General features: G+C 41.7%; 2 protein-coding genes across 3 annotated transcripts; both read right to left on the reverse strand.

Moving 5' to 3' along the window:
• Nucleotides 1–1,030: 1,030 nt before the first annotated feature.
• Nucleotides 1,031–10,581, reverse strand: LOC143119471 (T-cell surface glycoprotein CD4-like). Its single transcript, XM_076281007.1, has 11 exons — nt 10,494–10,581; nt 9,374–9,430; nt 9,096–9,257; nt 8,666–8,818; nt 7,950–8,189; nt 7,397–7,662; nt 3,902–4,040; nt 3,294–3,524; nt 2,912–3,033; nt 1,871–1,911; nt 1,031–1,347 (listed from the first exon to the last, which is right to left on the reverse strand). Exons 2-10 carry the CDS (start codon nt 9,399–9,401, stop codon nt 1,888–1,890), a joined length of 1,365 nt encoding a protein of 454 aa, XP_076137122.1. The 5' UTR covers nt 9,402–9,430; nt 10,494–10,581; the 3' UTR covers nt 1,031–1,347; nt 1,871–1,887.
• Nucleotides 10,582–11,687: 1,106 nt separating this feature from the next.
• On the reverse strand, nt 11,688–22,525 carry usp5 (ubiquitin specific peptidase 5 (isopeptidase T)). 2 transcript variants are annotated; one of them, XM_076281009.1, is made up of 21 exons: nt 22,186–22,525; nt 21,612–21,740; nt 21,280–21,346; nt 21,019–21,146; nt 20,482–20,627; nt 20,099–20,283; nt 19,818–19,912; nt 19,360–19,553; nt 17,994–18,065; nt 17,043–17,133; nt 16,826–16,951; nt 15,993–16,146; nt 15,301–15,475; nt 14,773–14,861; nt 14,381–14,509; nt 13,824–13,967; nt 13,216–13,358; nt 12,795–12,945; nt 12,588–12,672; nt 12,384–12,494; nt 11,688–12,014 (listed from the first exon to the last, which is right to left on the reverse strand). In XM_076281009.1, exons 1-20 carry the CDS (start codon nt 22,291–22,293, stop codon nt 12,401–12,403), a joined length of 2,505 nt encoding a protein of 834 aa, XP_076137124.1. In that variant the 5' UTR covers nt 22,294–22,525; the 3' UTR covers nt 11,688–12,014; nt 12,384–12,400. The 2 variants fall into 2 exon arrangements, with proteins under 2 accessions (XP_076137124.1, XP_076137123.1); XM_076281008.1 differs by having other exon boundaries at nt 11,688–12,017.
• Between the last annotated feature and the right edge of the window lie 31 nt (nt 22,526–22,556).

Here is a 22,556-nt window from a genome sequence, read left to right on the forward strand (position 1 = left end):
GAGGATTTGAGATTACATTGAGTAGTTTAAATAAAACAAGATTTTGAAATGGCTTGGATTGTTTGTATAGGCTTGTTTCGTATGCTGTTAAATACATGCCTAAATTGGGGGTCCATTTGTGAGAAACACTTAAGACAAGTTAAAACGAACTGACTATGAGCTGCAAACTGACATTTTAAACAAAACACCCACACATGACTGAACGAGGGGAGGCAGCGCGACACCATGCGTATGCATGGACGGATTATGAACTTTCGGGCCCCTGGGCCCAGATGTATTAAGGGCCCCCCATTAATTGTCACATATGTGGGAGTGGGGGTTTGGGGGTCCTTTCACAGAATTGTTTTATTTGTTGATGTGATTTCCTGTATTCTGATGCATTTTGGGGATGGCCAATACTAAATTCAATCAGATTCATATAGCCTACATCCTGATTTGTTGATATTGAGGCAATGATTCCATGCAAAGGCTTGGGCTTCAGGGCCCCCTGACCCCTTGGGCCTGGTAGGCCCGTGCAGTAATCCATCCCTGTGCGGGTTGTGTAGTTCTGTTCTAGTTCTGGCAAAACACACCGGTGTAACACAAATATGTGTAGCTCACCTACAGCCCTACCCTGGATACATCTCTCAAAGTGCGCTCTAGAATATTTGTTTTAAATTGGGATGTAGATCATCACAGGTGCGTTAATAAATTGCGGCTAGTTGACACAAATTATTCACTTTGACGAATTTAATCGTCCCAGCCCTAGTTACTTTACTTTAAGCCTTTGAAGCCTAAACAATGCTCTTCCTTACTTGAAACACCTTTGTTGAAATAGAAGACTGAAGTAGTGGGTGTTTGGGAATGAACGTTATTATTTTTGTGACTTTTTGTGGTCTTAAGGTATATTTGCAAAAATAGTTTTAGTTTTAATAGTTCAAAAATATAAAACATATATGATTGTAATTTGACATTCAAAATCTTCCACATTTCTATCTCTTCTGAATACAAATATAGAGGGTTGAGACATTTGCCTAGGCTACTGCATAAATATGTCAAAATATAATATTTATTTTATTTGTAGATGATACAGAAAGTATTGGTAATAGTAAATAAAAAAATCATTGCAGTCGCAAGCATTCAAGCTTTTAGTAATATTGCTAAAGTGATAAGTGATATGCTGCATTGGCGTCCCTCACTCACACACACACACACACACACACACAAGATGTAATGATTATGTCTTCATTTCTTCCTTTCCTTTTGCTCCATCAAATGTGTGCTCTTCCTCCGTAACCGCCATTCATTGGGATGCGCTGTTGTCGTGGGACCCGCACTGGTCTGTCTATGTTTATTCCTCGAGGCGGTCTGTCAGAAATGAACAACAGCACCAATGATGGCAACCTGACAAATCGATGTCATAATAAGCCTGGACTATATACGCACTATATTTACTGAATTGGACAAAAGGTTTACGTTTTGATGTTACAATGGAGGTTCACGTTTTGATGTTTAAAGTAAATTTTAACTAAAATATAATTTAGTTTAATTCTACTGTATGTATTTATACTTGTTGAATTAAGATTGGCTTTTAGGCTAATTGACAGTTTTTCTCAGTCGCTTTGGTGCTTATTCAATCTCCATATCATCTTCTTGTGCACATCATAAAAGCAATTATAATTGCTTCAAACAAACAGCAAATGCTTTAGTACATCCATGCAACTAATAGTGTGCAAATGTCTGTTTTTTACATTTTCAGTTGCCCGTCATGTTGGTCAAAATGCACTATACTAGTTCCATGCTGAATAGTCCTAACCCTTAAAACCAATAGCTATGCCACACAGAAAATAGTGCTGCCTTGTGCATTGTTCATCACTGGTCAATACCCTACCGGTTGCACTGGAGCTGTCAAACTGGCTGTCTCATTCTCATCTGTGGGTCAAACAAAATACAAGATTATTGTTTTACATCTTCAACAATCTCTTTGCAAAGAATTAAACATCATGAACTCTTACTGTCTGCTATCAGAATTTATTTGTTTCATTTTCAGTTGCTGTATTTCAGTTTCCAAGGTAATTGATTTTTCTTTCCACACATCTTTTCTATTACTCTGTTACTCTGCTTGTACTATCCTCTGGTCTGTTGATCAAAACATCTTATTCACTAGATAGGTGGTAGGTAGGTAGGCAGCAGAGAGGGGAAGTAACTTAAGTAGCATTTTCAGGTGTCTGTACTTTACTGGAGTATTTTTTTTTTTTAACAACTTTTTACTTTACTCCCACTTTCTACTCCTTATATTTTCAAAACTCTCTTCAAAAGTCTCGTTACTTTTGTGTTAATGCATTTGAGGCAAGTTTTCAAATATTTTTATTGGACATTGGCACATTGTGTGCTTTCCCAATCCCAACATCAAGGCTGATTTCAACCTGAATCGATGGGACAATAGTGATGCAGAAACGGGGGTTGACTTTGCAACTGTAGAGGTGCCACCTAAAGAGCAGCACCAGAACAATGGTTACATGAGAATGGACAACGTGTTAGTCAAATTCAGTGGTTTATCAGAATGTGTACAGACGTCAAAACATCATATTCTTTGTTTGCTTTTCCATCTGAAAAATTTGTCTGAAAATATTCTGACATTTTCCTATTAGGCCTATTCTAAGCGAGCTTACCTCAGACTGTATGTTTGTTTCTCTGCAAGTTTATCCTTGGCTTGGTAGTAGGTAACAAGCTTTCTTGATTTTTTTTTAATGAAATGCCATAGGGACGATTGGATAGTTAGGGAGTAGTTAGGGATGTACAGTTGATAATGAATATACCATTGTAGGCTACAGTCTTCTACTTGAGTATGGAAAGTGTGTACTTTTACCATCACTGGTAGGCAGATACATAGAGCTATATATCTACCCCGCATTCCATCCTTTCATCTTACCTTCTTGCTCCAGTAGATGAGAACCACAGCGCCCACAATGACCACCACATTCCCTACTGCCACTCCCACCCAGATCCACATGTTCAGGCCCAGCCAAGTGGGAGGGGACAACTCTGGATAAGCTGCAGGAAAACAACAAATCAACAGATCAAACAAACAAATCACCAAATCAAACAAATCAACTAGTCTATCTACTAGTACAATGTATCATCTATAAGCACACCGCACTCCATGAGAATAATAACATCAAGGCCTTCAAAACAGTGCCAATGTAGCTGCTCTTCTACTCTTCAAAACAGTGCCAATGTAGCTGCTCTTCCACTCTTCAAAACAGTGTCATTGTAGCTTCTCTTCCTCTCTAAAGAATGTCCAGAAGACCAACCTATGACATCAATGTCCAGAGATGCCTCTGATTGTGATTCCCTGTAGTTAACCAGACATTTCCATGTTCCACGATGAGAACCTTCCACGTTGTCTAGAGTCACAGATTTTCCTTCAAAAGTGTTATCTTTGTGCTTCCATGTCACATTGTCTGGGGATCCATCAGCATCACAGGTGAGTGTTGCTGCACTGGACAGCAGTAAGGGACTTGCAGGGCTGACTGAGACTGAGACTGACACACAGACACAGATGAGATGAGCAGTTAGAGAACACACTGGGTGGGAGGGGAAAGCCATTCACTAGGTTTGGCAATATTGCAGGTTAGTGTTCCACATATTCAGGCCCCGCTGGGTAAGCTACAGGAAAACTTTGCAGGGCCCCGTCAAGGATGAACTGATAATGTTTCATAAACAATAGGCTGCTGACCAATCTTTTAGTTTGAGATGTGTGACAAATCATGGATTAAGACAATGATACAAATAAGTACTGTATATACTCTCATCTATCTACTAAGTACAGTATATTCTATAAGCAGACCACACTCCATGAGAATAATGACATCAAGGTCTTCAAAACACACACACACACACACACATTCAAGATTCACACCTGTGTTGTTGGGAATGCCAGGCTTCACAGAGCCACCTCCACCACCTCCTGTCACTTCAAGAGTCAGGGTTGTGGTAAGAGCTCCTCTGTCTTTAAACTCAACAGAGCACTGATACTGGCCTGATTGGGAAGGCTGGACCTGTGAGGAGAGTTAACGTGAGCGCATGAATGGTGGAGTAGAGGTCACTGTGAGTCATTGAGAACATGAGAACATGTCAGGAGCAGGACAAGATGACTCCAAACTTATTCTTGAAAAAAGAATCTGCACACTTTTATTCTCTACTTTTTCTTGAGTGCTTTTATTTGCTCCTATTTGGCTCAAACAACGTTTTGACCCTTAGGTCTTCATCAACCTGATGAAGACATACATTTGTCAGCTAAGTATGAACATATGACATGAACATAATGAATATATTCATAAATATATGAATATATGAACAAATAAAAAAACATTCAAGAAGAAGTAAAGAAAACTGTGTGCACTCTTTTTTCAAGAACAGCATGAATGATGGAGGCCAGTGCTCGAATTACGTGGGAGCCAGAAGGAGCCGAGCTCCCTTAGAGTGAGGACTGGCTCCCATGAAAACAACATAGTCAAAAATCTAAGGGGGTCTCTCATATCTGAAGGTGCCTGGCATTGTAATTTAATCTTAAACAACGCTCATTATCCATTCCTGTGCGATCTCTTAGGCTACCAGGGATGTCCTTAGGCCTATTTTGGGGGCGCTGAAGCCACCCTAAGATGATCAAAAGTATATCTCACGAACGCGTCGCTCAATATAGGGTAAACCATAAGAATAAACAGCAGACCTTACCAGATACAACAATATGAAGCATTCTTCTGTACAGTAAGCCGTTTCCCGAGTTTTCCAATTGCAGCAAATTTCTACAACTTTGAACTGAAATTCTACTGTTATAGCCCAAAATAAGGAACTTGGTTTCCATATCAAAGAATCAAAAGTTGATCATGACATGCACAGATCAACTGAGCTTTGGATAGATATTTCTACCATCATGCTTCAGGTGACATGAATGTAACAATCATGAGACTATGTTTCCTTGACATATAGGCTGCCATTAGGGGATTAGGGGGCAGCCGTGGCCTGCTGGTTAGCGCTTCGGACTTGTTACCGGAGGGTTGCCAGTTCGAACCCCGACCAGTAGGCCCAGCTGAAGTGCCCTTGAGCAAGGCACCTAACCCCTCACTGCTCCCCGAGCACTGCTGTTGTTGCAGGCAGCTCACTGCGCTGGGATTAGTGTGTGCTTCACCTCACTGTGTGTTCACTGTGTGCTGAGTGTGTTTCACTAATTCACAGATTGGGATAAATGCAGAGACCAAATTTCCCTCACGGGATCAAAAGAGTATACATAAGTATGATCACATAATACTTTCACAGATATGGGTAGCCTATACTGTCTTGAAAACGTATAGGCCTATAGCATAATAGATTACCCTTACAATGACCAAAGAGCTTAATAGTAAACGTACACTGAAAATAGGCCTCAAAGAACTAATATATGACTTATCTGGTTAAAAAGGTTCATAGCTTAGTCTAGAGTGCAATTGTTTAGGTTTGAATATTGTTTGATGATTGTTTGATTATTGAATGATCACATAAGTTAACAGTAGTTTATAGTAGCTATAGTTAAACTTAAAAAGAGCACTGATCAAATGCTATGGGAGAGGAAGGGCGGAGAGAAAAGGCAGTGTGTAATTTCTCAATCTGTACTACTTTTATAATTCCATGGTATTCTGCATCCGTAACTTTCACATCCAGTCAGCGATGGCTCAAGAGAGGATTATTGTGCAAGACAGTGTTCTCTTAGTCAGGTTTCACTTCACTTATGAGTAACCCCTTACAAAAAATAACTATAGAAATCTTTTAGTGTTTTCTATTGTATATTATTATTACAAGCATGATCACATCATATACTTTCCCAGATATGGGTAGCCTATACTGTCTTGAAAACTATATAGCCTAGTATAACAGACGGCCCTTACAATGAGCTTACTCTAATAGTAAAATTAGGCCTACACTGAAAATAGCCTAGGCCTCAAAGGGTACCTACTGTACAATTCATTGAAGCCCTTTTAAGGTGCGATGAAATTTTACCTACAACACAGCATGACTGCACTTCACCACCACACCACTAGACTATATGAGCAAACCGCATACGATCGATTTGACAGAACTCGCAAGTCCGAAGAAGTCACCCTGCTTTTATGCGAGTGTTTTGTCTATTTACATAGGCGTCCATTGGGCTAGCCTACATTGTTTGATACGTGCTGAAAAAGTCCTGTTTGCTGTTGAACTTGCGCTTCGCCTCTTCCATGTTTATTGACAAACCCATAAATTATGATCCATAATAGGCTACAGCCTACTCCAGATAGCCTATCTGAGACGGTGGTCTGGTTTAAATGAGTTACGTTGTGAAATTCAGAATGACACTCCGACTAAATCGTTTAGTCTATTTCTTTATATTGTGAAATTGAAATCAAATATGGACTATTGCAATCAATAATATGTTGAAATTAATTAAAAGGAATACATTTCTATGGAAAATCTCTGTCAGCTGTGTGCTTGTGTCAAGTTATAGGCTAGCCTAGGCCTACCGTGCGCATACTGCGCAAAAGCACCACTCGCGCCTAGGCTATTTAATTGTATCGCCTTGGGATGTGCCAACTATTTATGAGATACAGAGACCCCCTTAAAGACAAAAAGATAATTCGAGCCCTGATGGAGGCATAGGCCTACAGACAAGAGTCCAAAATCAGTAGAGACCAAAATAAGCAGCCTGGAAGCTAGTTAATCCTGCTCACAAAACTTGAGGTCGGGAAATTCGATCTGGACTTGCTCAACTGACAAGTTTCTATGCCCGTATTAAAACTCACTGACCAATCAAATCATCCGGGCTTTATACAATGATGGACAGATGAGCAACAGTGCCTATTCATTCACGTGACCTTAGCATGTTTTGGTTGATGTTTACAACAAGATTGTCGCTAGAGAAGTTAGACGTTTGAATGTCGCTATCGTGTATGCTGTACAATATATTGACAGTGCAATAACTTTAAAAAACAAAAACATTTTCAAGAAGAAGGATGTTTTGATGTTTCTCTTTACAGGATTTACGGTAGGCTATTTTATTGGTCCATTCAATTGGGTGCAGAGGCATTTTCTCCCCTGTATCTGTTGAAACAGCTCCATAATCACGTCTATGGTGCAGTATCAGACTCACATTCTGAATAGAATTGAATATTGCTATGTCAGGCTACAAATTAACAGCATTATGTTAAAACAACACCTTGATGAGCTCACTTTGATCAGACTGATACCAAAATCGATGTGGAGTCTCTCCTTAAAGAAGAGAAAAGTAGAAAACAAAAGTGTGCACTCTTTTTCCAAGAACAGCATGAATAGTGGAGGCATATAGACAAGAGACAAAGGTGGACTAGTGGAGACCAAAATAATGGTAACACCATGATGAGCTCACTTTGATCAGCCTGATACCAAAATCGGTGAGTCTCTCCTTAGAGATGGTCACTTTAGCTGTGTCTATGTCACCAGTATTCCAGCGGAGCTCTTCAGCATTACTGGTGTCTAGCGAGGGCAGTCGGGGGGCATCAGCAGCAGCAGGGGATAACTGTTTCCACCCTCCTCCAGCCACACGCAGAGGTCCCAAGTTAGATTTGGAGAGAGAGCAGGGGAGGACAGCATCTTTCCCCTGTTTGACCGTCACATTGCTGTGCTCATTCAGACCTGGGAGGGAAGACAATGTGGATCTCACACTCATCAGCATGATGCTGGGCCCAGTATAACGGTTACACTCATTCCAATCATACCCAACTGTTACCAGAAGTTAGTGTTGTTTGTTAACCTGTAGAATATCATGATTTTAGGGTAGCTGCTCAGGCTGACTATGTGCCCTTTGTAAAATCACATTTTAAGGGGTGAGGATTTCATGTACCTCTTACAAGTCAATTGCCTGTATGGTTTATACAAGAATGTGTAAATGTGGCTTCTCTTCCTCTGTAAAAAAGACCAACCTATGACATCAATGTCGAGAGATGCCTCAAATTGTGTTTCCCCATAGTAGACCAGACATCGCCACATTCCAACATGAGAACCTTCCACGTTGCCTAGAGTCACAGTTTTTCCTGTTTCAGCTGTTTTATCTTGATTATTGTGCTTCCATGTCACATTGTCTGGGGATCCATCAGCATGACAGTTGAGTGTTGCTGCACTGGACAGCAGTAAGGGACTTGCAGGGCTGACTGAGACTGAGACTGACACACAGACACAGATGAGATGAGCAGTTAGAGAACACACTGGGTGGGAGGGGAAAGCCATTCACTAGGTTTGGCAATATTGCAGGTTAGTGCTCGCTATTACTTTGTCTTCCAGTAAGTTGCACTGACAAGAGGAGTAGACAAAAATACAACCAAAAACATTCACTCTCTGCTTTGCTTTGGAGGATTTCAGCCTGCTTTGTTTTTTTCTCCATACACCAGTTCTACTAACTATACCAGTGTTTGCTCAGAATGATTTAAGATAATGTATGCTGTCATTATTTACACTGTGTAAAGTCAAACAGTTCCATAGCTGCAAAATATTTCAAGATAAATTCACAAAGTTACAGTCTGTCTGTAGTAAAACAAACTATGCAATCTGTTTTAGAGGAAAACCTGCCCATATGCACTGCGTCTTCATACCTAGAGAAAAAGGTGGTACCTAACTGCATTCTGTAAATGCAGACTCTCACCTTTAAACACATGCAATGTAATTTGACTTGAGGACTTTTGTTTTTTGCGGTCAGTTGTTATGCATGTGAAAGTGCCTGAGTCCTCAGGCTTTAGATTACTGATTTGTAGAGCTGACCCAAACACCTTTGCTCGCTCAGCAAGCTCAGAAATCCCTTTCAAATAAAAAAAAACATATGAGAAAAGGAAATAGAATTTATTTTTCTACAATTTTGACAATAATTCCTAGTCCTTACAAAACACTTCACGATTTGAAAGGCATACTATACAGGTGGGCAGAGGAAGAAAGACAAGAAGCAGAAAGGATAACTGATTCACACTGCACATACACGTAGATATGGAAAAATGAAACTGCACAAAATTAAACAACCCAAAATGTTTCGGTAATTGTAATGCTGCAACCATGTAATACCATATAAACTGGTGAATTACCTTTGGTTTGGCGTCCAGACTTAACAACACTGATAATTTGAGTGCTTTCATACTTCCAAGTAAACTCACTGCTTTGATCATGACATTTCAGTCTAAGGTCTTTTCCAGCTTGGCCATAGTAAACTTGAAGCCCACTGGCCTCACAGACAACGATGTACAAGCCTTTTTAAAAAAAAGAGAGAGAGGGAAATGATCAACTCCCATGTCTGTGGCATCCTCATTTAAAACAGATTCAGAATGCAATATGCACTTACAGCAACAGGCCAATGGGCACTTACCAAAACAAATGAACAACTTGGTCCACATCTTATCTCTCTTATTTTGCAGATATCTTCCTGAAAATAATGATCCCATGAGATTGAAGATGTTAGTAGTACAAACAGTAGACCCTCTGAAAATGACATTATGTTTATTAATTGTTAATAAAAGCTCCACAATCTTTAAGTAAATTTGAACTAAATTTAATGAAATGTCTACAAATTTTTGCAAAACAAACTAATCCTCGCAATCTGAGACCACAAACTGAACTTCCGTTCATCTCTACTTCACTCTAACCGTCCCTCCTCACTCTTCCTCCTCTCTTGATTGTAACTCACATTTGACCTAACTCTAAAGATATAGCCTACTTTACAACATTTTTATTAATCATCACCTTTTATTGAACATTACAGGTTATTGATCATTAAATAGCCTACTATCTAAAATTGGATTATGTTGTCTGAATCTTTAAGGGTATTGAAGTAGGCCTACAATTGGTATCCTGCTTTCCATTGAATTAAAATTTCACTTTGCTCACATTTAATTCATCATGACATTTGATATATTGCACACAGTGTGTGTAATGTGTGACACAATTTTGGACAGGTAGCCTGTAAGGACCTAAAGGAAGTTATATTCTTCCTATGTTCAATCATATGATAGGCATATTTAATGTCAAAGAATTAGTCCTAATTAAGAAGGGCTTTTCCGTAGACTAATTCTAAAATTGCATGTTACAGACAGGCTGGTTAAAATTGACTCTCTTAATTTAATTTCATAAAGTTCGAATTGTTTAAAAAGTTTGAATTGCAACATGAAACTTGGACATGAATGAGGATCTTTGGAGATATATTAACCTACCTAGGTGATAATGCCTAATCATGTGCTCTACATGCTTAGATGTAGGCTATACCCTTTAAAGTTACTTTTTAAAGTCAGCCAAAAGGCCTACGCATCCTTTTCAAATCCTTTCCATGGTCTGTAAGTAAGCTGCCAATGTGCAGGCTTATCAGTCAGGAAAACAACTGTTGTTAGTAGGCTATTGTAAATAAACATTCGCTGTAACTAGCCTGATGCCCTGTATTCGTTAGCCTACAGTGACATAAATATATCTATTACAATTTATGTTTCGTTACTCACATGAAGGAAAATTGAGGACGAGTCAATAGCCTACGCGGCTCTTCGGAGTTCTGCAGAAACGGAAGGATTGCAAGACTGCAACAGGCTTTTTGAGTGCAGAGGAGTGCAATGTGAAAATAGAAGCACAATGATGCAGAACACTCCCTTGATGCAAACGTCAATACTAGGCAGGCGTAGGCAAATAGGCTATATCAACGTGGGATCTAAACAAAAAATAAGTAGACATTAGCATGGCCACATGGAATATTCTGTTAGAGCTTCATTTCAGAATGCATTTAACCTCTTTGAGGTTTGACAAATCCAAAACAGGCATGCATTTCTGAAAACGAACACTTACTTAAGCCTTAATATGTCAGTCCGGTGTGTGGTGGTCAGAAGTGGACAAAGTAGGCCTACACAACTCCTTTAGTTAAGTCAAAGTAGCGTATCTTTGTCAAATATTACTCCAATACAAGTGAAAGTTGCTATGTCGAAACGTCTTGAATATGCCTACAGACTTGCTTTTAAAAAAATACTTAGGTATTCAAAAGTACTTGTCCTTTTTAATGTGTTGTAATGTTTATCTTGTCAACAATAGGGTGTACATCCTTTGGATGGTCACAAGGACTTAAACAGACCTTTACTTGCATCCAGCATCAATATTTTGCCTGGATTTTATGGAAGTACACAAGAGTGTGCAACCAATCCATGCCTCTCAGTGGAAATCATAAAACACCTACAACATAGACAGTGTTTCGCATGACACAAAAATGGCCATCTTAGGTCTGATTGTTAGAACTTCTCTGATTCTCACCCTTGAACTTATCATGAAGCATTTTTAACCTTAAATGACATTGTTGTATTCTTCTATTGTCAATAACATGAGCATGACAAAATTGTACCAAGCACTAGGCCAAAAATAGGCCTTCCACTCTAAAGCAAACTAATGTTATCAACACATAAAATCAGCCTAATGACCTAACCAGCCTAACCAAGGTTGAGTAGGAAAAACCCTCTATGACATTACATGCTGACCTCAAAACTGTGTACAACCATGAGCTCAATATACTCTCACAAGACTACTCCAAAGGCAAGTGTACAACCATGAGCTCAATATACTCTCACAAGAAGACTACTCCAATGGCAAGTGTACAACCATGAGCTCAATATACTCTCACAAGAAGACTACTCCAAAGGCAAGAACACCACAGATAATCAGAAGAGACAAAAAGACATTTTTATTTTTCAGAGCATAAAGAACACAAGGAATTTGTTTCCAAATAAAAAAACACCCCTCACCACAACTGAAAGGACAACCAGTTTGGTTTTGGTTTGGTTTTATTTTTATTTTTTTTCTCCATATTTTTCCATATATAACATTTCACTTTTTTGCATTTTTATTGATTTTGTTTTCCTCTCATGTCAAACAGTTCATTGGAAACTCGTTTAGGAACAAGTAAGGAAGAGCAAAAAGATGGTGCTCGGCTACAGAAGCGATGACATCACATTAGCCACTATCCAATCAGGGGAGGAGAGGGAGTGCTGCTGCGTGGGGGAGAAATAAGGGGGCGGGACATTAGAGTGGAGTAAAGTTTGGTGAATGTAAACTTTGAGAGAATGAATGCAATCACCCCCCTCGACCCCCTTAATATTATTCCTGCATGTCCATGTGACACGGACACAACCCAGCCATCTCTTGGAGACCCCACCCACCTCTTCTCGTCCACCCACCAGAGGATACGTGTGTGTGTGTGTGTGTGTGAGAGAGAGAGCAGTTTATGAAACCTTCATGAGATCAGTGTTGCAGTTAAAGAAGCTGGTCTTAGTGCATCTTGGATTCCTTCTCAGTTATGCAGAAGTACTGTATGTGTATGTGTGTGTGTGTGTGTGTGTGTGTGTGTGTGTGCCCACCCGCTGCCCTGTGGCTTCTACTCGGCCACTCTCCTGTAGAAGTACAGGTAGCCCAGGTCCTTGGGTGGCTTCTCTGAGGCACACACTTTCTGATCGTTGAAAATAACCCATCTGAGAGAAACAAAGTTAGACAGAGTTACAGTAGATACAGAGTGGACATCTTGGCCATCAACTCATTAGGGACAGACATGGAGGGAGACTCACTGTTGGTCCTTCTTGATGTGGCAGACGTAATGACCACACATTGTGCTTGTGCCCATGTGGCTGATGAAGGCAAACAGCTCATACTCTGGAGAGAAGGAAGCAGAGAGGGGGATGAGAAGAGGAGAGGAAAGAGAGGCAGGTTAGAAGAAAATAAACATAGAATCAACAATGACACTTCCAGGCACCGCTCCTTTCTTTATCACTCACTTCCTGCTCCGTCCCGCACACGGGGGCCTGGGGGCGGCTCCCTGCTGCCCTCACTGTCCCCTGCGGAGCGGCCGCCCTCGGACACCTCCATGGACTCCAGGTCATCCAGGTGGGAGAAGATCCAGTCCACTGCTCTCTCCAAAACATTACTCTGCACACAGATAGGTGGATAGATTGGAGAGAGAGAGAGAGAGAGAGAGAGAGAGAGAGAGAGAGAGAGATAGAGACAGACAGACAGACAGACAGACAGAAAGAAAGAAAGAAAGAAAGAAAGAATTCATAAAAATGAAACAAGGATCAAACAAAACTGGACCAAAACAAAGGAATATTTACTTCAATGACTTCTATGAAACTGGCAAAATTGGCCAAATGAATGAAGCTGAGCAGTACTTTTGATGATGTGCGCTCAGTGTTTCCATACCGTGGCCCTAAGTGCTTTTGTTGCCTGCTCACGGCTGAATCCCATAGAGACGATGGTTGCCAGATGCTCCTCTGACACGCTTTCTGTGGGTGTGGTGCCAGGGGCGGAGCTGCATCCTGGCAACACCAAGGGGGCGGAGAAATCTGTAACCAATCAGAACACAATGATGAGCACAGGAACAAAATGAAATGGATTCTCTCATCAACTACAAAAAGTTAGCAAGTAGACTTTGTGGTGACAGGCAAGCTTCCACATGATTGAAACTGCTGCTTACAGAAGACTATGAAAGTTGCATAAGGATTAGTGACCATTAAACACAAGGGCTGCAACAATAAATTGATTAATCAATTAGTTGTAAACAATTTAAGTAATTGCCAACTATTTTGGGAATCGGTTAATCACTTTGGGCTTTTATTTAAGAAAAATGGCTCAAAATTGACTAATTATAGCTACTTAAACTTTAACAAAATCTTGGGCAACAAAACAACTAATCCATTAATCAAGAAAAGCATTGACTATTGTTAGCTGTGGCCCTATTCACAACACGTTGGGCGACCCTGTGTGCTTTTGTTAGCTGTGGCCTAGTCACAACACCCTGTGTGTCCTACCTGGGTCCTCCATGTGGCCCATGACCCAGTTCATGGCGGCGTCGATGCCGGTGTTGCCGGTGTAGTAGACGGCCTTCCTGCAGGCCTCCAGAGGGAAGCCCATCTCACACAGCTGCGACACAGTGGAGTCGTCCAGCACAGGGGCTGAGGCCGCAGCAGACCCACGCGCACATGGACAGGGAGAGCGAGGGTTAATGACCGGGCCATGGAGCAGAGGTGGTGCTCTACGCTAAATATGTTACAGTACGTCTGGTGGAATGGATGCAAACTCCACTGAAGTTTGGACTTGAATTTAAATTTAAAACTCACAACAGAACCAGACCACAAAGAAAACATACTTCTGAAATTTAAGCTACATTTTCTGAAACACAAAACATAAACAAAGAAAACATGGATAAGGACACAAAGAAAGAAAGTGGGAAAAGGAAAGGTGGATGGAGGACAAAAGCAGAGATGGCTGGAGCGTGACGAAAGTGGAGAAAAAAGACAGACAGACTGACACAGCAGTGGGGAGTAGAGAGAGTCGTCCTCCTCGTTGCCGTGGGAACCCAGGATACCTTTGACCTCCACATCAGGGGTCATGAGAGGGGGTGGGGCCACCTCTGGCAGAAGCTCTTCCCCTGGCTGCTGGCCGGTCCCACGGAGCGCGCTCAGATCCAGCGTGTCAGGAACATCGATGCTCACGTCTGTAACATTGATGTACATCTATTAGTAACTATGGTGGCGCTTATATATATATGCTACTCATAAACAAAACCATTTAGCTAAATGTCAAAATATTATCGAAGCACCAACTTTTTCCATTATGTCTAACCATGCCAGTAATACATCATGTGCTGCCTCAGGAAGAATGACTACCAATGTACATATAGTACAGTAGTCATAATGACACCAAATTCAATCTCTGTGCTTAAATATAAATACTGGTCAATGAGGAACAAGTATTTACCAAGTTTCTTAGGAACCCAGTCCAGTCCAAAAGTGAACTTCTTGATCTGAATGACAAGGTGGTCTGGATACGACGCAAATCGGGTGGTCCTGGGAAGTAGAGAGAGAATATCAGAATTCATTGTCATTTCCCAAAAGAGAGACCGGCATTTCAGCATGGCGATTATTCCAGATAAACAAGACCAAATGAAGAGAGACAGTGTCTCTGTGGTGGCTAAGAAATGCTAACATTGCTTCCTGCATTTTAAAACACCTAGAATGTTCTTACCTGACAAGGTACAACTGTGTGCTCACATGCTGGCATGATATTTTTACACAGTGTGCGAGTAGTCTACACAGCCAATTAACATTCCCTGGTGGTTTTACACTGTACTTAAACCTTCTATTAATGACCATCCCTTGTAACCATGGTGCATGCATTCTTAGGAAGAGTGCTTTATTCATGATCAGGTATGGTAACTATGCAGCATTCCACAGATCTGTAGAGGGCTTTGGATATAGGGTGGGGAGGGGTGTCCGGTGTGCTCACTTGGTGGCTGTGGTCTTGGCCTGCACAGCGGAGCTCCAGAAGTCGGTGAGGGTCTCCGGTTCACTCCAGGCAGCCAGGCAGGCTGAGAAGGGGATGCAGGCCCGCAGCACTGGAGGAGGAGGTGCCCCCGATGACTCGGCCTCCTCACGCAGTCGCTCAGCCTCCTGGAGCTCCTCTGAGGGAGGGACGGAGAGAAAGAGTAAGACATGACAAGTGGAGAAACCAGGGACAACAGAAATCAGCCAGAACAACTGCCATAGATACATAAATAACAGAACAACTGCCATAGATACATAAATAACAGAACAACTCCCATAGATACATAAATAACAGCAAAAAGGAGATAGAGGAAACAGATGACAAATCCTGAGGAAAGAGTCTCATGCAACCTTAAACCTCAATTGTAACTGTGATGTTTTATTACAGTGCATGCAAAGTAGTGCACTTTATTGTTATTACATTTGAAAGTTTAATTAAAGGTTGTATCAGCGATTGCAGGGTAACGTCACTTCTGTTGACGTTCAAACAGAGAGCTAGCTCGCTACTCCCTCCCCCTCCCTCCCATGCAATTGAAACTCTCCTAAACGGATCGTGAGGAAAGATTAGATGAATATCATCATTTATGTTTGGGCCTACAATCGCTGATACAACCTTTAAACATTTGCTGGACTACAAATCCAATGGGCTCTCACCTGTGTTGGTGGCCTGATCCATGGGCACAGGCAACTGAACCATGTAGTCTACCCTCTGGGTGTATTTGGCTTTCTGAGACTGCTGACACACAATCCTCTCCTCCACCAGAAAGCGGAAGGCCTCGGAGGGATTCATGCCTGAACGACAATTCCTCTAGAGAGAAGACACAAGATAAGCGTTCATGAAAAATACTGATTTTATCATCCAAAAGTGAAGACATCATGAGCATTACCTAATCATCCATCAGCTACTTGTTCTGTTGTGCTATAGCTATTGTAGTTTTTCCAAGCGAGACCACCTAAGATCTGTTACGCCCTCCAATTTATTGCAGACAACCTTGTTTTTAAAATAAATGTGAACATGATTGGAATATCTGTAATAAGCCATTTGAAATGATTGCAAAGTCTCACGCTGATTGGAAAATGCATTTTGAGAATCAAAACACCTTGTGGATGACAGAGGCAACATATTATTTTTCCTCTAGAAAACGAGCCCATTATTAGGAGGTGACATACAACAAAAGGCTGTCAAGTAACAGATAGAAACACATTTGTACTCATATTTTTTTCAAAGCATAAATATAACACATACATGCCGTATTATCATTTCTAGTACAATTACAACTAAGGTTTGTTTGAGTGATGTTTTTCATGACATTAACCAATCATGTGAGGAGCAATGACTAGATAACTGTACACCTCTATAAGAGTCTTCAAGAAACAAACTACAGCTCTGAAAAAGGGAGGAAACAGCAGATAAAGATAGATCCCTAACAACGTCCACTGTGGTCAGTTATCCTTTTAAAAGAAGTAGTCCCGGTAGTCCTCCTCACCTCGACCATGTTTATAAAGTACAGCAGAAACTCCTGTGCATCCTGTTGTCTGTTGGTGGAGAACTCTGGGTGGCCCCTCCCAACAAGTGCTTTGAACATCCGCGCTGCTATACCAACCTGGTCTCCCTGGAAACCAGAGAATTGTCGAGTGATTAAGCTAGAGCAGTCAACATGATAGATCACATCCTCCATGTCTCCATGATAAGACCACACTTACCCGGGGCTCTGAAGAAGTGCTGGACTCCTCGCTGGGGTCTGGGGCTGGTTTAGAGTATTCTCCAGACAGCAGACCATAACCCAGTTTGGCTCTATGGAGACAGAACAAAGTTAAACCTTTCAGTCAGTTGCAACTTATTAAAAATAAATATTAAAAATATTTTGTGCCAGAATTCATAACTATGTTATTTGTTACTTAATTTTGTTACTTATCATGAGATAAAAAGAGTGGGTAATAGATATTGAAAAGCATCACCACCATAGCTCAAAAATCATTATTCATTCAACAGAAAGCATCCTCAAATGCCTGACACACAGTCATGCTGCCAGCAGGAACCACCACCTGCCGTAATGGATATCCCTGTAAGTGAGTGTGTGTGTGTGTGTATGTATGTGTGTGTGTGTTGTCTACAAAACCGGGGCTTGTGTCTGTGTAATGAAGTACGTGACCAAGAGAGAGCAGACGACATGTTCTCAGGCGCCACTTCAAATGAGACGAGGCCACAGCCTCCCAAGGCTTGCTATCCTCGACACATTCCAATGAGCCTCATCTGTAGCTCTCCGGTGAGATGACAACATCATCATCAACAACAACAACAACAACAACAACAACGCACTGATGACATCTACTGGGGAGAAAGCACAGTACAGCCTCAAGAGGCTCACACTGCTGCGCACCCTCGTGTAGTCTGGGTGCTAATAGGCCAGAGAGCTGCTTTTGTGGCTGAACATTAGTCAGGAGGAGTGCAAAGCTTTCACACAACTGCACCTACTGGGACTATCACTGACGCACAAACTAATGGATGTATTTTCATGCACAACTACAGGTTGCTCCTCTTTCCAATGTGTTGGCTCTTTATTTTCTGTACTTCCTTCCTTCCTGTACGCAACAAAACTCTCTGTTTATGAAGTGTAGCGATCTTCGGTTACAGCGAGGCAGAAAGTTACTCACACTTGGGTTTTGAAGTCCTGGGTGGGGTCACTTGGCGCCTCATCAAGAATCTTGTCGATGCCAGAGACGTACCTGAGCAGACAGAGAGAGAAGGTCAGACAAGAACAGGTTACAGGTGTGCAACAGTACATGCTCAACTTGAACTGTGACAACATGATGGAAACTGCAGAAGAGTGTGTGGGCATGTAAGCAAACCCATTGCTTTATCCTATTGCAAATATGTAGTTAAATGTTTATTTTGTTTGAACAACATCTCAGTGCAAATGCCAGGCAAGTAGAAAGAAATTATTTTGAAATAAAAACGGTTTCCTTTTTTTTTGAAGGGCTCCTTGCAAACATTGGGGGTTGGAATCGCAAAGTAGCCTAACTCAAATCGATACCATCACAATACTTTGGCCATGATAATGATTCAGTGATTCTGCAATACTCAATACATAAAAATCTGACCCTTAACTCGCGGGTCGGGCGGTTGCAGGTAGGATAAATAGAGAATATTGCTGATGAGTCGGTCTAAATCACTAGATAGCAACGTGAGTTAAATCCATGAAAATATCCATGTGCAGAATTGCGTGTGATGTAGGCTAAAGTTATATATCAACCTTCTCTTCCTCTCTGTCTTAAATGCAAAACCACAGTTGATAGGCTACAATACACTCTTAAAACAAATTGTGTTGTCCCTATTTGGATATGTGTCCAAAACAACGCAAGCTGTGTTGTTTTCAACACATTCATTTTTAAGAGTGTACCCCATTTCTAATTATCCAGATGACAGCTTAAATGACGCCTCTATTTCATAAAACACCTGACGTAAGCGAACAGGTAACATTTAGTCCCTACGTTACTGCTCAGCTCACTCTTTGAGTAGGAAAAGGAAATAAAGTAAACCTAGTGCAAGTTATCTCCGCGCATGTTACTAGCACACTCCACAAGCGCTTACAATAGCATGCAGGCTACTTCAGTTTAGTTTATAATTAGTCAATACTCTATAGAATAATATTGTGCAAACAAAATCATCCCAGTCTTCTTCTTTACGATTGCATTTAATGAGTGTTTTCTCTAAGTGGTAGCCTGTAACCTACCTTTTTTTCAGATTAGACCACCGAAACTTTTTTGATGGTGAGCAAGAAAAGCGGAGATAATATCGGCAAATACTTTGCTCAGGTAAGAAAGGTGAAAGAGACAGAGCTTTATCACCCTTTTTATATAGAGAAATTAGTGTTTACCTTTTCACCACTTCTGATCATTCATTGCATTTAAACTTATGAAATTTGAAGAAAAACTGGAAAATCTACGCAGTTATAAAAAGTCCCCAAACAAGACAAACAAAGCCACACAAACAAAACAGAGAGCAGGTGCGGAGACTCACTTAGTCTGGAAGTCCGGCACGGTGAAGAGCACTTGCATGACAGAGTTGAGGTAGCAGCTGTTCCCCAGGTTCTTCATCCCGGTGAGCCCGGGTCCCCAGAGAGGCCGCAGTGTGGTGCCCGACTCCTGGATCACCTCCCACTCCCCAACGCGCTGGTTCACTGCTATCTCCAGCTCGGTCATCGTCCGCTCCGTCTGAGGACGAAGAGGGGAGAGTGCATGAGAGAAGGGACAAGAGCAGGTGTGAAGGCAGAGAGAACATTTCAATTGAAAGATTTAAGTATGTGAAAGCCATGGCTTTTACTATACATATTGCCCTTACCATGTTAGTGTACTGCTATTGTTTTGCATAGCATTTGCTAAGTGACCATAATGGTTAGCATATGAAAATATGGGGAGGTGCTAGAAGAGAGACTATAGAGCATCACTTGTCTCTAGTCATCATCGTGTATTCCCCACCTTTTCCATGGTCATCATGTCAATGCCGAAGTGAGACAAGTGCTCTGGGAGTTTGGAGTCCAAAACCATGTCATCCTCATCATATGAGTACACATCTGCAACAGACAGTATACAGTGGCCACCAAGAGGTCACTAGCTTGCAAAGCAACTTGTCACTTTATTAAAAGCCATGACATGCAGACCCCAGACTGCAATAAAGATGCCTACTTGAATGCATATTGGTCTAAAAGGAAATTAAGCGCTTGTGATAGAAAGGTAACAAAGCTCTCAGTTACACATACCTGCCCCATCTGGAGTGATTGTGCCCAGTTTGACTGCTAGGGGGTAGCCTGTCTGCTGGAAGTGCTGGAGGGCATGGTTGTTGCCCCCAGAGCCATCAAAATACCTCCTCCCACACATGATTTTGCCATCTGTCAGATTCATCCAGATATTCTCCTGCAGGTCACAAACCTCACACTTCCACCCACTGAGAGAGAGAGGGAAAGAGAAAGGAGACAGACCAGAGAATAAACAAAGGGAGACAGAGACCAGAAGACAAATGAAGGGGAATGAAAGTGACGGTGACACCATTCAACACCAGCTTATTCAACACCCAATCACTTTTAGGTGAACACAACGTGGGCAAATCAATGAAGAGGAGAGAGGATGTGTATTGCCATCAGACCTGGGTGGGATCTTGAGACCGTTGTCAAGCTGCTTGAGCTCAGCGGCATGCCGGGACTCCTGCCGCACCTCCCCATCCCACTGCTGCACCTGCAGGGCATGGGACACCGAGTCTGCCGCCATCACTCCCGCCATGGACAGAGACACCTGCATTCACATTCAAACACACACACACACACACACATGCACAATAAACCCAATTAGTACTAAACAGAAATATGATGTACAGTTGATGGCCTCTGCCTCCAAGACAAAGACAAGATTCATATGAACATGCCTGGGACCTTTTGTGCACTTCCAATATGAGTATGAGTCGGTCAATACAATATACTGTATATGTAAATTAATAGCCAGAAAACCCACTCTTACACAGAATACAACTAAAGCAAACTGGGACCAATGTACAGTAAAAACACACCACTTGCCAGTCTTTGAGCATAACCACAATTGACATTCCATTACAAATCTATTTGTACAATACAACAGGCTGACATATAGATTTGCCATAACCTCCAAGTATAATGATGGGATGCCTCACCCGCTCTCTCACAACATCAGGCATGGATGTCAGATCGTCTGAGGTTACTTCCTGTCTATCCGGGAACAAGACCACCTTCACCTCCTCCTCATACTGGTCCTGTTCTACGTCAAAGCCCCCCTCTATCCCTAAAAGATTGAAACAGACGATAGGAGAAAAGAACAGTGATGAAACACCACAACCATTAACAGCAGTTGACAAACCATTAGAATTTATATCATTACTCTGCTAGTAAGACAGGCCACAGATTGTGTGTTTTACCTATGGCAAGTCTTGTGGGCTTCTTCTTAGGAGGGTCACCTGAGCCAGAATTGTTCTCATCTTCCTTCTGAAATGTAATTAAGATAGTAATACAATTACTGTAGAAAGGTACAATAATATTTCAAATAAAAAACACAAGGCGTATGCTAACACACTTTTAATAGAAGTGTGACCAACTGTTAATATGTGTCTGCCAGTGTCTGTATAGTGCTTGTTAAATATATGTACATAAGAATGAATTGTCAAACCGCCGGTACTGGCTGTCCCAGCACATGGATATATGAAGACAGGCTGTTACCTAGGTGCCTGCCAGAGCGTCCCTTAGGTCCTACCTGCGTTTTGCGGATCCGAGTAATATGAAGGTAAGCTCTCTGCCCAGTCCTTTTGTGATGTCGGTCCACATACTGGCTGCCAAATCCCAAAAAGCTATTCATACAGACGTACAGTCCACCTTCACTTTCCTAGGAGGTGAGATAGCATCAAGACAGAAGACGTGCGTTAACGCTGGCTAGCGAAATGATGCTGCAATTTACACTTCAACTTGTAAACACTAGGATGAGATTACTTCAGACGAAACTTTACGTAATCGTAGCTGGTTCACTGTTCCACAATGGGAATTTAATAGTTTATGTTTAAATGGCTGCTGATGATTAATGCACAAGAGTCTAGAGCAACTAAAATAGAATATAAACCAAACGTAAGCTAGCAGGCTAGCTACAAACATTGAGCTAGCTAATGTTAGCCTGCTTGCTAACTAGCTAGCTAATTTGAATGAAAAGAATAAAAACCGACGGAGACAGAAATAGGGCAAGCATACACACACTAAACTACGCTGCAGAGCGAAACAGGAAGGTGGATATCTCCCATTAAAGTTAAGAGAAACAGAAAACACTTGACTAGACTCACCGGAGAGGCAAATGACAAGGCGCATTCGTCTTTGTGGACACGGTCTCCGGGCCTCGGAACCCGAATTGTGGACAGAACCGACATCAAAACCTCGCTAACCTCCGCCATCTCTTGCAAGCCGAATCCGCCTTTCCGTCTCAAGTTCAATCGTCTTTGTTTTGGCCCCAGATTTCACGTCTCCGAGTCAGAATAAAGGCCGGTGTTTCTACCTCTCCCCCTTTCTGTACTCGCCCCTTCCCTGTGAAGTGCTATCAATACCTCCCAATGGGTCCAGTGCTTTCAGCCGATGCAAGCAAGGCCGGACGCTCAACAGCCTCGCACCACACGCTCGAGGGTCGTGGTATATAGCCGTAATATATCGAATAGCCACA

The sequence above is a fragment of the Alosa pseudoharengus genome, unplaced genomic scaffold (assembly GCF_046254945.1).
Source record: "Alosa pseudoharengus isolate Yale_2024_CS ecotype anadromous, Long Island Sound unplaced genomic scaffold, YU_APseudo_1.1 YU_APseudo_1.1_scf_12, whole genome shotgun sequence".
NCBI classification, from domain to species: domain Eukaryota; kingdom Metazoa; phylum Chordata; class Actinopteri; order Clupeiformes; family Clupeidae; genus Alosa; species Alosa pseudoharengus.